At 32.8% G+C, this 13,505-nt stretch overlaps 1 protein-coding gene across 3 annotated transcripts in view; it reads right to left on the bottom strand.

Moving 5' to 3' along the window:
- The window catches only part of LOC145727544 (multicopper oxidase 3-like), a 28,877-nt gene extending 17,844 nt beyond the window's left edge, over positions 1 to 11,033 (bottom strand). For 2 of the 3 annotated variants that reach the window (XM_081977158.1, XM_081977159.1), the window contains exon 1: positions 10,808 to 11,032. In XM_081977158.1, the coding sequence (XP_081833284.1) occupies positions 10,808 to 10,922 (115 nt within the window). In that variant the 5' untranslated portion in view covers positions 10,923 to 11,032. Of the gene's footprint in view, positions 1 to 10,807 lie in introns of all 3 variants that reach the window. The other variant, XM_081977160.1, reaches the window with a different exon arrangement.
- Positions 11,034 to 13,505: the final 2,472 nt, after the last annotated feature.

Here is a 13,505-nt window from a genome sequence, read left to right as displayed (position 1 = left end):
AGAATTTTACTTACAATTTCTTGTAAATTTTTCAGTGAAATACCCTGTATGCATAGCTGAAACCTTTATTAACTTAACGAACTAATTAAGCGGCATACCTAGGTCAGTTTTGCGTAACTAATGCAAAACCAATATATTGCATCTTTATCTATTGGATAACATGCAATGGAGTGAAAAATATTGTTATACGTATATGCTTCGAAGCATTGAATTACAAGAATTTTACTACAAAATATTTCATAAGATTTAGTAAATGGGATTGTTAACTTTTGTAAATTCCAAAACTTGTTACAATAATTTAAGACAATAGACACTTGCAAGTCAGATCGATATAGCGATATTATTACGTATGCACAAAGAACCATGCCCACTTATTGCAAATCACGGTGTTCTTAAAAGCATTTCAAATAAAATGGAGCTGTTACAGGTCAAGATCATCACGACCCGTACACTGTATGACCTTTTAAGTCGACTAAATCATTTTTAAATTAAATTGTTCTGCTCGACGAAAAAAAGTTTACATAAACTGGCAGGACAAAGACACTAGCTAAAAATCTGATTGAAATAATGCGATAAACGGCGGACATACCAAAAATTGACAATAGCCGTATTGTTCACGTTCTAACACTGATTTTGCATGTGTGATTTAAACCACATATTCTCATGCTGACAGGTGCCCTTGTTGAACTTAATAATCAGGACAAACATTCACTCATTAATAACGTCAAACCAATAGGTATTTCAAGTTATTACCAGTGTGAACGGTTTAGTAATGACATTTTATACGCTTTCTGCTCAGGAAACTGAAGACTCCTGAGATCAAAACACTCTATCACTGATGCGGTAAAGGAAGTAGAAAACGAAACTATTAGTTGCTTGTTCGTGCGTTTGAATGTAAATGCGGGTGTGAAATTGACCCTGGGGTAAATTTGTAAAAGGACGAATTATACTGATTAATGTACATCGAAAACGAAAGTTTTGCAGTGGAAACTATTTTATGATTTTGTGGTTTTCTTTAATGTTTTTGGTATGGTTCGTACAGTTTATTTAACTCGTGGGTTTTGGGCTAAGTTATTGTCTTCAGTCTCAATGTGAGATTTTTGTTAACATTTTCGGTAAACTTTCAGAGAAAGATTAGAATAACTATATTCCATTCATTTTTTCTTTATGTCCTCAAAAATTGTTATCTTGCCCTTGGAAAGGTATTCTTTGGTAAAACTGCACCTCATAACCTCAATATTTAACCATTTACCTTTTTCTCGCCCATTATACTACCAACTAACCTTTGTTTAACATGTTTGACCTTAGTGGAACGTTTTTAGAAATGGGGCGTTAACGTTATTATAGTTAACATAGTAAATTCATTTCATAAATTTCCTACTCAAACTGCATTTAATAATGACTTGATCAAAGTTTGTGTTTGGTTACTGCCTTGGACAGGTTCAAAACAAAGAAGAAATACAAAAAAAGATACACGTAACTTAAGCATTTTGTAATTAATTAACAAAATAGTTATTCTACTGTTATTAAAGATTAATATTAGTGTTAATTACTTTCAAGTTACTTTCACTATGTTTTCAAAGTTACAGGGTTCTGAATCCAAACCTAGTAGTAATGAAAATAAAACGTGACGATATGGGTTATTAGCGAAACAAATATCAAATTAACAAATTATTTTCAAAATTGACATTGAAAATTATCAGGTCACAGTATCATGTAATTATAGTATAGTACTGCATTTAAACAAATGGTCATTATGAAAATGATTGTGCTCTATAAAATGAGAATAAATAGCAATAAATCACAAAATAATGGGAGTCAGTGTTATCAAAATGTTTTTGCTGGTATGATTAATGGTGGCCAAGGTAAAATACTTTTTTGGTAACTCAAACAATTATTATTATCTTTATTAATGTTTAAGCAAATGGTCATAATAATAAAAAAAAATTCAGCTGATATTAGTCAAAATAATCAACCAAATGATGAACAGTACAAAATGATAATAAATCGCAATAAACAATATAGGTCAAGGACACTATAGTAATATTTTTCTTATCCAATAAAAATAATATAACACTTTTTTTCTCGGAGTATCAGGAAGACAAATATTGTCTTTATCTAATTGGCACCTATCTAGTAAAGGCAGCCAAATAAAATATTACCTATTCAATTTTGCATACTAAATCACTGAGACCAACCCTAATGAAACCAACTATTATTTTATGTAAATGCGTTTATATAATAATTGGATTATAGAATGAAAAAAAAAAGTAAAAGCTGCTCTCATACATTATAGTCAATGATGTCAGTTAGGATTAAGAAAAAATCAATCTTCAAGTGCCGCTAGTAACACAAAATTAAAATTTATTACTTAGTACAACTTTCATGTTAATCTTTAATAACAAAGTACAACAAAGAATTGGCATTTTTCAAGTAGCTCGAAGCAGAAGCAAATTAACCGGTACTTCGTACTATCTCATGCTACTTAACATAGATTCGACAAGATAGCGGTTGTGTCCATATAAAGACAGTATTTTACTTACATAAATCAAGAACTAATTTAAAGAAACCAAGAATAGGCATGGCCGATAAGGAAGTTAGTAGCAAGATTCTCGGATGTTTCCTGATCAATTTGAGGATAGGCAATAAAGCAATGGCAAATGATTAATTACGACACCGCAATTATCTATCAGACCAGTTCAGTGCGTATAAAATGTCGTGATGGTGACAAAAAAGGTGTTCAAGTGAATTTTTTATAATCTGAATTTCTTACTTTGCTTGATTAGGCAGTCGGTATGCTAAATACCGCTTTAAAGAATGTGCTTACGTTTAGGTAACACATATATAGAAAAATTTGTTTAAAAAAAAACAAGCCTCTCTCCTTATATTTATTACTCTTACTTTCCTCTTTCATCAACCAAATTACACGCAATCGATCAAAAAATTCTACTGAAATAAATCTAATCACTTGACTTTAACAAGAAAGCACAAACTAGTTAAATGTTTTTGATTGTCTTTTATGTTTTGCTGCTGCTAAAACTGGTCAGATTTTTTTCACATATTCTCTATACGTATCAAAGGCTTTCTCCAGCAATATTTTCAATTGTCATAGTTCTTTTTGTCATAACACATTTAAATGAAGATGAATGAATGAAAAAGCTCGAGTGGTTGTGAAAAAGTGTCAAATCAAGTTCTAACAGTAAATCACTACCTAAAAAAACAAATGAAAAAAAAGTCTAGGATTAACCTTCTTAATGTGGCTAATAAAAGATAATTCTATAATAAAATAATAAGTAATAAACATATTAGTGAATAACACAACAATTTGTCGGTTTAACTAAATCATGTCAAAAGATTACTCATTTGTGTGTAGTAATAATCAAATAGTAATTAAGATACCAAGGGCATTATAAGGACAATAATGCATGAGGTCGATAGAGTAGAACACAATAATGTCCGACTTTCATTCTGTAGATATGTATTTAAAAAAGGGTCAGAGGGCATTATAAAAAATAATGCCCTCACCTGAGGCCATTATGATAAATAACGCACTAAGGCATTATTTCTTAGATAATTTATCTTAATAGGTGATATTATTGATGAAATAATAGTCCTGTCGGTCATTAATAAAAAAAAATCAAACTCGCTTCTTGTTAGCACCAAATTACCACTATAAAACGTCGATTAGAACCGATTGAAACCTTTCAATGGTTGTGACTTGGTAGCTGATTTGAAAGAATGGTAATTTTGTATTGACCTAGGGGTAATTTGTGTAGTGTTTCAGAAGACCGTCTGTTCGAAACTTTCGCCAATCATATGTGCGAACATCAATGAGTAGTGACATCAATTTTAATTATTGCCGGTCATTAAGTCATTCTTAAATTTTTATTCATACACTTGAAAGCGTAAGACAAACTAAAATTAATTTTTCAAACAGTTTTGTATAAGAAACTAATTAACTTTTTCTGCCACTTTCGTTTAGTTTCCCTTATTTCTTTTATACGGTTTCAGTTCATCATTAACGTCCTTGTAAAAGAGTACAAAACCACCAAACATCTTATTATTCACATTCAACCATCAAAGAAGACCATTGTCAGGGTTATGTTAAACAATGTCAAAGAAACACATTCAGAATAAGAATCGATGTAATGACGATCACTTGAGCAGAACGGTAATGGTATTATTACTCGAATACAATCCGAAAAGTAGGAACTAAATACCAGCAGGAATAATAATAATTCTTAGGGTTTGTGTTTCATAACTCCTGCTGCTTTCCTACTCTACTACCTTTCACGTTCGAATGTAATTATTTAATAAATTCTTGTAGTTGGTAACATTTTTATAATTCGATTATTCCAATCGCTATTGTAGCCATATAATGGCTGAATTGACAAATGTATATCTCTGGCCAATATCCGCCGTTTATTTGTGTAGCAATCGTATCGAGGCACGGTCTATTTCTGCTCCAAATATTTGGTGTCCTACTAGTTAATATGACCGGAATACAATTAAACTCTATTGACCAATAGTGGCAATAACTGAGGAAGATTGTTGGAACTGATTTGATTACGATAATAAGGTTCTCACGAAAGCTACTGGACCACCCAAAAATTATAATTGCATGGTGAAATATGGTTCAAATATTTCTTGGGATTGTGCTTTCTAGGTGGAGTTTTTTTTATCTACCAGTTACGATCAATTTTTGGTAAATTTTATCCAAAACACCTCTCTTTTTACATAATTCAATTATGTTGAAGTGGGTAGACAGTCATTGACCAGACCTATGCTGTGCTTCACAACAACTTCAGTAAATTTCCGTGAAAGTAAAAGCCTTCCTTAATTTTTTATTATCATAAATCTGAGATTAGATTCTATTAGCAAACATTTGTAGGCACATAATTTTTTCTGACTTTACAATTGTACATTGTCTTGTACTCAAAAACTTCCAATTAAAAGGCTCCGCTCTCCTGTTATGTTTTAGCATAAGTTTATGATCACATTCAGAGTGTGACATGTGAAAAGTGAAATCAAAGCAGTACATTACACGTCCTTCAAGGCCGTCAGTTGATTTGCCTTTGCACATGTTTTTAGTTCGAGCGGTAATTAGGATTTCCGCAACACGATAATTGTCACAGGTTACCGTTAAAACGACAAATTCAGATCGTTTTGCAAGACAATGACTTTGGTTCTGTTACAACATTTGACCGAAACAATAGTTTTTTGTCGACATGTAGACTTAGCTGGTTTTTTGTGTTTGTTTATTATTTTGCAGTTTTTATCATCTATGCTTTCAAAACGGAAACGTTTAGCATGTCAACTTGGTGATCTGAATGTTTATCCAATTTAGTTGCATTGTGGTTTTTCCACGAGTGATGATGGGAAATATGTTCAGGTCAATTGTGTTCTTCTTTTCCCTACTAAATCTTCTTATTAAGCTTCACATAATCTTCTATATTTAAGAAAAATGATGGTGCCTTTAAGGAATTTATTGACAATGCACTTGCTTTTGCGCTGTTGAGGTTTTCTTACTGAAGAACATCCTTATTTATTGTAGTTCCTTCAAGTTTCCTGTACCATCAAGTGCAAAGTTTTTAGATTAAAAACGATCTTTATTACTCTAATCAAATAACTCAACTACACCATTCATCTCTTCTATCTTTAATAACTTTTCTACATACTGGTCTCTGGACAGTAGTTCTGTTTCTACATACTGGATTTGTTGCTGCAAGATTTACACACTTATGGTTTAATACAAATATCCTCAAGTTGGAAAAACTGCTTTTCTACATGATTTTAATCTGATTGAACCTATCGTGTGTGCCCTACCCTGTAGTTATCGGCTAATCACGTAGCACAATTTATCTCAGATTACGTAAATCTGGGCTAATAAGACACAAAAGGAAAAAGGAAGTGGCATTGAAATTTCAAACTTCGTCAATAAAAGTTAATTTTGTTAAGGAAATTGTGCAGGCTTACATGTCTCAATCAAACGTTTATCGACGACGTCTGTTTGATGTTGTAACTAAAAAAACCGCTTACAACTTTCGCATTAAGGCTTCATTCACTTTTTTACAGCTTCACTCTTCTTTGACTTTGATATCGCTTTTAACCGTACAAGTTCACAAAGAGGATTTCCCCGAAAACTTTCACTATTAAATTGCCGCAATGTTATGGTTTTTCTATTCGTTTTATACTGGGCGTTTCCTATTTGAATATGATCATTTTGGGTTTGTTCTTAATTTTAATAGTACTCTAAAATAACCAAGACATACATGTTTTGCCCGATGAGTACCAGACCAAAAACGGTTTAATTGTATGTTGCTGTTAAGGATCTCATAATTATTAATGAAGAGATAGTAATTGAAAGCAAGCGTGTTAACACACTTGGTTACTTGGCCAAATTCCCCATAAAAAGTATCAGGCTAGTCAACATCAAGATGATTTAATGATATAGTTATAATTGTGTTATGATTGAACTTTTGCTAATATGTTCAGTGAATCCAATTAATCAAAAATGATTATAGGAAGTCAGCTAATTCAATCTACTTGAAAAAAATGTTAAAGTGAACTTCAGCTAAGTGGCTATAGTTTGGTAAGTGGGTTTAAGTACATGTAAAAGGTACTTAATGCTTTATAAGGCGACCGGAAAAAGGATTCAAAAGAGCAATTTTAGTCCTTCAATTTGATTGGGAAGTTTAGGAATATTATTCCACAAATAGAATTGTAGAACCGAATTTGAATTAAGTGGGTGTTAAAGCATTAAAAAAATATTAATAGCTAAACAAGAAGTGTGCTTTTTTTGGACCAAACTAATTTAAAACCTCAAATAAGAATAAGTTAATTAAAATCTTGAAGGAAGGTGTTTTTAATTACTAGATGTCATTCAAAACCTCAAATTATATTTATCTAGAATATTATGAGATTCAAGGTCTACTCTATCACACTTTTTCGATTATTGAATGAATATATGGAGTAAAACGTTAACAGCACAACACCAAAAAAACGAGTACATCCACGATTGATTGACATTTAATTTTAGATTGAATTCTATCTAAGAATTGTTTTTCTATTTTACTTAGCACCATGTGGATTAACAGGATGTAGTTCTTTCTAAAGAATATTTACTGTAAGTTTTGCCAAAATTTAATTTATATGTACGCATCAACAGGTATTCTGACAAAACATATTTTACAGCAATCAAGTGAGAGAAACTTAATTTTTTAAATCAGATATTTAAACTTTTACAACCTACTTGTTAAAAAATTCTATAAAAGATCAAAACTGGTCCAGTACAAGAGATGCAAAACACCTAACTTACCAAGAAAAACATCTCCTCTAACACCACATTTGTTAAGAAAAACATCTTAACCAGTTCAGTGAAAGTGACACCAAATAAAGATATCAATAATTATTAGACATTTTCTTTTCTGTGAATCTCAAAGCTGGTACTAGTAAACATTTCAAATTACTGTAAACCACAAAAAAAATGAAACCTACCCAAGTAGTCTTGGTGAAAAAAATGTTTACAGGCCGTGAAAAAGAAACTGGTCATATTTGTTCTCAAGAAAACCCAATTGTGGTTTTTTTGTCAAGCGTAACCCAAATTGCACCAGTCTTTTATATCAAGCTGAAATCGGCCTTGAGACGAAACCCCAAAAGAAATAATTGAAAGTGATAAAGCTAAAAATGCATCAAAATTTTCCCAGGTGTTAATGATGGGACACATTAACGTTACTATAAAAGCGTGGGTTATAAAAAAAGTGCAGATTGCATCAACAGACAATTCACTTTAATTACCGCCAACCTAGACTGCATTATTAGAGAGACAACAGTTATTGCATCTTTAGCAATTATTGTTACTGCATCTACCTTCAATATATTGTAACCTTCAATAAATAGTTCGAACAACTGTTACATTTGCCCCTATAGACGTGTTATTTAGAATTTAAAGCTATTATCTTTGCTAAGCGTAGGTAATACTTATCGGAAACGAGTATACCACTATTTTCTGGAGTCATTAGCGATTAACATTGCCCGGATTGTATTGAAATTCAAATTTTCAAACAAAGCAAAGTAAGTGATTTGTAAATTCTATAGATATGAGAAACAGTTATTTTTACGCCTTAGGAGAAAGATATTATATTGTTTCACACAACAATAACATTAGAATGGAAAACAAGACTTAATGCAAAGAAAAATAAAGCGTTATTGTATAAATAAAAATAAGATTAAATTAACACACTTCCCAAGTTCTCGGTTATTAAGGATTAAAATTTAAATAAACTTTTAAAAATAACACGTAACAAAGTAATGACATTACTGAGAAAAGTATGAGACAATACCGCAATGGTAAATTCACTTTCAATCAGGCCAACGCCGTTCATATAAAGTAGTGAGTCCAATTGATTGTATCTACAAAACGCGTTAAATCTGTCAAGAGACCACAGATCTTGGTTTCCGAAAGCGGGTTAGTTGAAGTTATACAATTTCTTTCTTCTAAAACACAGTTTTTAGCCGGCTTGGTAACGAAAATTAGTTTGGCCGCTTTTAAATCGATCAGAGCCAATCGATTTTGAATATTTAGGTTTTTTTTTTGGGAAAAGCAGAAAATCTCGTCACGTTAAACGATCAGAAATTGCAGCATCGTTTTGTGAAGACTGCCAATTGAAATTCAAACATAACGAACCGTGAAAATACTCCATTGTTTCTTAGTTGGGATTATCCGAAACAGTAATTGGATTATAAAAAATGACATTTTAAAATAACTAGGTACGGTAAGTTGTTCTTACCAGACGAAAATTGGTGTCTTTATGCTCTGTTAAAACTTGCATGTAGTTATTTACGGATCAAGGGCTTTAAGTATAGGTATTTACAATATGAAGGTGACAAGAACCAACCAGAAGATTCTGCTGTGATCATAAAAATAAATCAAGTAATGACATATCGACCTATGTCAGAGTTATATCAGGGAATATAACGAACTGGGTGCTTTAAAACCACAAAAAACATTGAGTAGTATTCAGTCACTTTTTTAGTCCCTAATTCTCAGAAAGTGTGGTTAAAATGTGTGGCACAGATAGCTTAACAAAACCAAATAATTTGGTTGCATTCAAGAAAAAAAAATCATATCAGTTAAATTGAGTAACATCACAGAATGTGAATAATATTCGAATGGCAATATTTATCAGGTTTTCTTTCTAAACATTTTCATGTAATTACCTAATATGTAAATATAAATTTATATTAAATAAATTACAATTTCCTTCATTATCTTGCACCTTGTACGATTCGTAATTTGATATGTGTGGGAAGTCTTATAATCTTTATACGCCCACTATACGCATATCTATGAAAGTAAGTAGCCACTTTTTGCTTTAGGCACATTATGATGCTACTCACTTTTTTCTGTTTATTAGTAGCTTTGCTATTGATATGTATACATTTGTAATTAAGTGCATACCGATTTATCAACATATATGGAAAGGAAAGAGTTATTTGCTATTTCATGAAAAACTAAAAAAAAACTCTTTTACAAATAATCCTTTCACACAACAAGGGAATTAGAAATTTCTGTGGTCATTCTTATCTTCGAAGCATTCTCATTCCTTACCAGACCACTTTACTAAAACTGGTTCGTAAATAATTATGGCTATTTAATTAGGTGAAATGAACAGTTTTTTGTATTATTTATTCACAATAACAGGCGATGGCATTGACTTTGAAGCTCGTTCATTAAACCAGCCTCCCAACGCAAATTTTCTGCATTCATCACTTTCTTTTACCGGCTTAAACGATTTTAAGGTTGATCTCCACTGCACGTAACCACCACATGTTCTTTCCTTAAATTAGTCTATACCTGGCAGTAATCTTTGCATATCACGCTTAAAACGAGGGCGCAATTTTACTTTCTTTCATTTTGAATGGCGTTTTCTTTTGACCACGCTTTTCTTTACCTACAAGAATGGGGTCGTATATATAAAAATAAAAATTGTAATTCAAGTGTAATGTGACTAAATTGCAGTCTACAACAGCAGAAAATGTAAATCAGCTTTCAGACGAAGAAATTGTGTACTTCAAATATCACTCTTAAATCGTAAATTTCTGCAGGAAATGAAATTTTAAACCTGAACAAGAAAAACGAACTCATGCACACTGTTCATTAATAACTGATTTTCTGATTTTTTCATGTTTACATTGTATAAATAAAATAATCACATACCACATAAAAAAATACCAGTATCACAAGCCTTTTAAATAAAAATTTTGAAATTTTAAATATTTTGAAACTACTATTCACGACATTAGCATGTTTCTAAAAGAATTCAGCAAAAACACTTTTTCCTGAAATAATTCTGGAAAGCTGTTGGAGGGTACGGACGTCTAGAAAAAAATTTAATTGACTGTGTTGTAAAAATATAAAAACAATTGTTAACGTAATTCAATAGCAGCAATTTCCTCAGAAACCTTAACTTACTTGAAAATACTGTTAGCGTTTTGAGTGAAAGTGAAAATTTTCAGCTGGACTTTAAGTCAGCTTTTTTTACAAAACTGACAGCAAGGGGATGATTATTTTTTAAAATCATGTGGGAAGAAAAGGTTGTTCTGTTTTTTGTATATGGTTTTTGGGCATATAATCTAATGATTTAACCGAAATTTGTAAAGAGGGTGTGTTTTGCAAAAAAAATCACAAAAGCACTTAATCCACATTTAAAGGTGGTTGAGCACTATCCTCACTATTCGACCACTCATTCACAAAATCCTGAGGGTATTAATCCAATAATAGGGAGTTTGTGCACCCTTGACTCACCTTTTCTATTAGGTTGGGAACCACCCCTAGATCCTCCTCCAACTCGTACCGCCCTAACTGTCACAGTACTCACGACCAAAAGTGCGATGGTCGTTACGGTGGTAGACGACCACATTTCCGCGCAAAAAAAATCGGAACTTCCTCAGTCCTCGAACCCGGTCTTCAAACGGACAGTCTTTTACACTACTGGCCCAATTTTTACGCGCGTCAACTAACGCGACCGGAGAATGTTGTCCGGACTTATAAAACCTTGCATTTCCACCACTATTATTTTGCGTTTACTTCTGTTCTGGTACTACGAAAGTACGCCATCTGGTTGTGCGCCATCGAACTGTTGTATGATAGTGACCGTCAAGGTCGTTCCTGAAGAAAGGGGTGAAGGGGTGGTGAGCCTTTGTGATTTCACTTTTCCTGGTTCAAGAAACCTAATCAAATTAAAAAAGAGGAATCCTAGCAATAGCTTTGTCTTAACACATGAAACGTATTTTATTAGCTTTCTTTTTCTTTTTCGCGTCATCTGCTTGATCATCATTTTACCTTATTTAGTAGCCAATTGTCCTAGTCGCCAAACTGTTTGAATGATATTTAAATAATAGCCTCTACGTTTATTAATCTCAAAATGTTGTATTCATACAAACAACAAATCGTTGTTTGGACATGACCATCACTTAGAGTAATTTCTAAAATTCAAAACAATGTTTGATATAAATGATAATGTTCAAACCAAAGAAGAATAACTACTGAATTTAATATCTTAACATATAAAATACAGCATCTTTCAGAGAGGATTTTTGGAACATCCTTCATGTATTGCATTTCTTTTACGATTCTTGCGAAAGTGCGTCATCTGGTTAAGAGCTACTGACTGAAACTAGTTTTAATAACCGCATTCTCATTAATTAATATATTCCACGACTTCTGATTTGAATAATAAAATAATTACATGGATTGTTTAAGTTTCAAATATTATTTTAAAAACATTATCACTTAACCAAAACTTTTACTACGTTGAAATTTACCACGAGAAATTTGGCTTTCTTTAACTTCCTGGTCAAAGTCTGGTCAATTTGAAATTTGGTAATGTTACTAATTATTTTCGGAGAAATCTGAAGGTTTTGTTACATTTTTCCAGTCGAATAATCCGTTTAAATTGACATGATGTAACAGACAAAAATATACTATTTGGAGGACATAAAATCATGTTTTTGTTGTGAAAAATTAAGAAAACAAGTTAAGGACTCTAACCTAAGTAGTATCAAGGTAGTATTTAGAATTACGTGTTGTAGGAATCCAGATTAGTTAACACAGTTTTCTATAACACACTTCTTCACTAGGAAATCACTCACACTTGGTAGCTTGGGAACTTGGTGACCTCAACTTTAGCCACCTTTACTAGTTTTAACTAAGGTTTTTGAAAACACACCGACTTTTCTACGAATTAGTGTGAAAAAACTGTAATAAACGAGGTTTGCCGCCTAATTGACTGTTGATGTCTCCAGCGTTGCACTCATTCCAGTTGCTTCAAATCGTAATTTAACTATAAAACTCACAAACTTTTTTCACATTTTCCAATGCATTAAAACTTTAGTAAAAACAATCATTGTAATTTAAGTGGGTTTTGATTTTTTTTTTTTTTTTTTTTCTTTCTCCATGGGTCTGTCGGCTGTCAGCTCCAGATAGCACGTAAGCCTAATGGCTTATTGTACTGTCCCCATGTTTGTGGTGCTTTAGTTACACCAGTCCATTATCCCTGTTTCCCGTACGAGGTGAAGAAGGTCCTTGCTTGGTGCTCTTTGTATCTCTTTCAGTACTAACTTAGTTTTCCCGAAGATTGTTTGTCGCCTTTGACCAAGTGCTTCACATTCACATATGATGTGTTCAAACGTTTCGATTTCCTCCCCGCATAGTCTGCAGTCCAGGTTATCATCGAATAGTTTCATGGTGAACAGGTGTTGTCTCACAGGTCCATGCCCTGTGAGAAGCGCTGTTAGGTCTTTCAGTTCTTTCCTGCTGTACTTTAGCAGTTCTTGAGCCTTATTTTTATTTGGTCCTGCAATAGCTTGCTTCCCATGCTTATTTCCTGGGTACGTCTTCCAGCGTTCCAGGTGTTTTGTGTTGATCCATTCTCCAGTGACCCGTCTTGTTGAGCATCTAGGTATGCCTACAGATGGTTCTGGTCCAATCATGTTTGCATTTGAGCCTTGCCTGGCAAGTTCATCTGCTTTTTCATTTCCAGGAATGCCTGAGTGACCTGGTACCCATACAAGTTTTACCCTGTTATGTTCTGCCAGTTCCGTAATTCTCTGTAGACACTCATCTACCAGTCTTGACGATGTTTTGCACGTAAGCAGTGCTTTCAAGGCCGCCTGGCTGTCAGTTATTATTAGAATTTGCTTATTTTTGTAAGTCCTTCTAATGTTTTCTTCTATGCACCATAACAGAGCATATATTTCCGTTTGAAAAACTGTGGCGTGTTTTCCTAGTGGTATGCTGATGCTTACCTTAGGTCTCTCGCCATAAACTCCTGCACCACTTCCCCTTTCCTGTCTAGATCCATCTGTGAACCATATTAGACAGTCCTGGGTCAGTTTTTTCGCATTATTTACCCAGAATTTTTGATCCAGTATTACCTCAAATTTCCTCTGAATGTGATATTTAGGACACATGTAATCCGATCTCATTTCAAGAATTGGATCCC

Source organism: Ips typographus, linkage group LG4 (genome assembly GCF_016097725.1).
Source record: "Ips typographus isolate SLU linkage group LG4, UJ_Ityp_2.0, whole genome shotgun sequence".
In the NCBI taxonomy this organism is placed as follows: domain Eukaryota; kingdom Metazoa; phylum Arthropoda; class Insecta; order Coleoptera; family Curculionidae; genus Ips; species Ips typographus.
Note: the sequence above shows the minus strand (reverse complement) of the source record. Positions and strands in the feature narration are given on the sequence as shown.